Raw genomic sequence first — 3,924 nt, forward strand, 5'->3', positions numbered from 1 at the left:
GGCTACGACGTTTCTAGAATGGCCACCATATGTGATCATAGGGTTCTCACTATCAAGATTTGAAACACTTGATACCCTCGTCACAACTCTACCATCCTAAAGACATATATCATTACATACACGATATAGAAGAATATGCTTTTTATTGATAAATAAATATTTATTACAGAGTCAATTTTACAATAATTGATTGGTTCTAGGGCATCTACTATAACAATATTAGTATCCACATAACCTTGTAGCTCTAAGTCTGACTTCCTAAATCATAATGCTGAATTTGTAGTACCTTTCAAATATCTGATAATCCACTTTACTGCTTCCCAATGTTGCTTTCCTTGATTGCTCATGTACCTACTCACAACTCCCACTACATGTGCTATGTCTGGCCTTGTACACACCATGGCATACATAAGACTATCAATCGCTGATGCATAGGGTGCCTTAGCCATATAGTCTCGCTCATGCTCTGTTTTAGGTGACAGATATTTAGATAGTTTAAAATGATTAACCAAAGGGGTACTTACTAGCTTTGCTCCATCTATGTTGAACCTATTGAGTACTTTCTTCACATATTCTTCTTGGGATAGCTTCAAGAAACATTTGGCTCTATCTCTGGTAATCATCATACCAAGGATTTGTTTTGCAGCTCCTAAATCCTTCATAGCAAACTCCTTTGACAATTGCATTTTCAGCTTGTCTATTTCCTATTTACAAGCCCCTGCAATCAACATGTCATCTACATATAGTAATAGGATGATATAGGAGTTACCAAGTTTCTTGAAATAACAACAATGGTCTTCTTGGCATATGAGGAAACCGTTACTACACATGAATCCATCAAACCTCTTGTACAACTGTCTAGGCATATGCTTTAGCCCACATAGGCTCCTTTGAAGTTTGCACATCATTCTCTCCTTTCCTTGTACTTTAAAACCATGTGGCTACTGCATATAAATTTCTTCATTGAGTTCTCCATGAAGAAACGCTATCTTTACATCTGACTAGTCAAGATAAAGGTCTTCTTTTGCCACTAACCCAAGTACTGTTCTTATTGTATTCAACTTGACAACTGGAGAGAATATTTCAGTGTAGTCAATGTCTTCTTTCTGCTGAAATCCTTTCATGACCAGTCTTGCTTTATATTGTTTGCTGCCATCATGTTTATCTTTCACCCAATAAACCCATTTGTTTTGCAATGCCTTCTTCCCTTGTGGTAGCTCTGTCAACTATTAGGTTTGATTTGTTAATAATGAATCCATCTCATCCTTCATAGCTAGCTCCCACTTGATTAAGTCATCAACTTGCATTGCTTCCTCGTAACACTCTGGTTCACTACTATCAGTTAGTAAAATATAATTCAACAAACGGGAGTAACTCTATGATGGTCTTATAGTCTTGGAAGATTTTCTAGGTCCAAACACGGGCGTTTGTGGTTCAAATTCTGGAGCTATATTATCTTGATCTTCCTGATCATTGTCTTGCATGTCATTCCTTGGGAAGTCTTTCAAAGGAACTACCTCTTGCTTCCTCACTCCAGTGTTTGGATTTTCTAACTTCATGTTGAGTCTATCCTTGTACATCACTTCTTCATTGAATATGACATCTTTGCTCCTTATAATCTTACGGTTTTGGTCATCCCATAAATGATAACCAAACTCGGCGTCACCATAACCAATGAAAAAACATTTGTTAGATTTAGCATCAAGCTTACTTCTAAGAGTAAAGTCAATGTGAATATATGCTAAACAACCAAACACTCTTAAAAAATAATAATTTACCTCTTAGCCGCTCTAAACTTCTTCTGGGATCTTGCAATTTAGCGGTATAGAGGGTTCTCTATTGAGCAAGTAGGTTGTAGTAGTAATTGCCTCAAACCAAAATGTTTGAGGTAGTCTAGCATGCAATCTCATGCTTCTTGCACGCTCATTTAAGGTTTTGTTCATCCTTTCAGCGACACCATTCTGTTGAGGAGCTGCAAGAATAGTTTTCTCCATCTTGATCCTATTATTGGCACAATATTCTTTAAACCCTTGATCAATGTACTCTCCCCCATTATCGGATCGCAAGCACTTCATTTTAGGTTTGTCTCATTTTCAACCATGGCTTTCCACTTTTTAAAAGTATCAAAAACATCAGATTTATTTTTTAAAAAATAAACCCATACCTTTCTGCTTGCATCATCAATTAACGTCACATAGTACTTTGAGCCTCCAAGGGATGACACAGGAGTGGGTCCCCACACGTCTGTATGAACCAACTCCAACTTCTTTGCCTTTAGTTCCCTTGCCACTTTGGAAAAACTTACTCTTCTCTGTTTGCCAAAAATGCAACCTTCACACAAATTGTGATAAATCGACTTCAACTTTGGTAGTTTTCCCTTTGATTGAAGTTCCTTCATTCCTTTCACGCTTATATGCCTAAGTCTACAATGCCATAAACTCAAGGTAACACTAGAATTTGCGACTGTGACTGAATATTTGCAACTTGAAGTCATGTAAAGAGTTCTAATTTTATTTTCACCAGCAACCACCATAGCTCCTTTAGTAACTTTCCATGCACCACCTAGAAAGGACACACTATGCCCTTCATCGTCAAGTTGCCTAACTGATATTAGATTGTACATCAATTTTGGTACATGCCTTACTTTCTGTATTTTCCACACAAATCCGTTTGCCATTTCAACCTAATATCATCCATACCTATAATATCCAAAGGTTTTCCATATGCTAGGTATGCCTTTCCATGATTTCCAACCACATAATTTTCTAGAATTTCATGGTGTGCAGTGGTATGGAATGAAGCTCCTGAATCTAAAATCCAAGAGTCAATAGAACTATCAACAGATAAAAGTAAAGCGTCTCGTACCTCCTCAGTTATGGCATTGGCGTCGTCGTTATTATTGTTCTCTTCTTTCTTTGGTGCTTTGCAATTCCTCTGTATGTGACCTTTATTGCTACAATTCCAACACTCTATTTTTTTTCCAAACCCAGACTTGCTTCTTCCGTTCCTTGATTTTGATGTTCCTCTACCTCAGTTTGATTTTTTATCATAGCCTATGCCTCTTGTTTCAACATTCAATGTTATCACACCCGAATCTTTCCTGCGAACCTCCTCAGCGAGAATTTTGACTCTGACATCTGTGAGTTTTAACTTTGCACTACTTGTTGAATTACTAATTGCTGCTCTTATAGGCTCCCAACTATTTGGTAGGGAGGCCATAAGAATTAGGGCACAAACTTCTTCATCAAAATCAATTTTTATAGATGACAGTTGATTAATAATTGTACTAAAATCATTCATATGCTCTGTCACAGAAGCCCCTTCTTTCATCTTAAGATTAAATAATTTTTTCATAAGATGTACCTTGTTATTTGTAGAAGGCTTCTCATACATATTAGACAAGATCTTCATCAACCCTGTTGTGGTTGTCTCCTTTGTCATGTTATTTGCCACGTTCTTGGTCAATGTCAATTGAATGACTCCTAATACTTGTCTATCGAGGAGTCTCCAATCTTCATTTGACATCTTTTCAGGTTTTGCTCCTAAGAGAGGTAATGTAATTTTCTGCCATACAGATGATCTTCAATCTGCATCTTCCAAAACGCATAATCAATTAATCTAAGAAATAAACTTAGGATATAAAATATTTTTCTGAAAAATTTTAAATTGATTTTCATTACTTAGAATAGTAACCAAGTATTCACCTTTGTCCAAAAGGTATGTAATATTGACGAGTTAGAACACTAATTAAATATGAGTTTTTTATTTTAAATTTTAATTATTGAATCAGTAGAACAAGTAATTGAAAGCTCAAATAAAAGTTCTTATCCAAAAGATTTAAGCCAAAAAGCAATATTTATTGCCTACGTTTTTAAACTCTACTGTATACAAATTAGCTATACATTTTGACACGCCATCACTAGA

At 36.0% G+C, this 3,924-nt stretch overlaps 1 protein-coding gene across 1 annotated transcript; it reads right to left on the minus strand.

The window, feature by feature from the left end:
- Nucleotides 1–263: 263 nt before the first annotated feature.
- Nucleotides 264–686, minus strand: LOC116114197 (retrovirus-related Pol polyprotein from transposon TNT 1-94). Its single transcript, XM_031400352.1, has one exon. The coding sequence runs from the start codon at nucleotides 684–686 to the stop codon at nucleotides 264–266; it is 423 nt and encodes a 140-aa protein (XP_031256212.1).
- Nucleotides 687–3,924: the final 3,238 nt, after the last annotated feature.

The sequence above is a fragment of the Pistacia vera genome, unplaced genomic scaffold (genome assembly GCF_008641045.1).
Source record: "Pistacia vera cultivar Batoury unplaced genomic scaffold, PisVer_v2 Contig702, whole genome shotgun sequence".
NCBI classification, from domain to species: domain Eukaryota; kingdom Viridiplantae; phylum Streptophyta; class Magnoliopsida; order Sapindales; family Anacardiaceae; genus Pistacia; species Pistacia vera.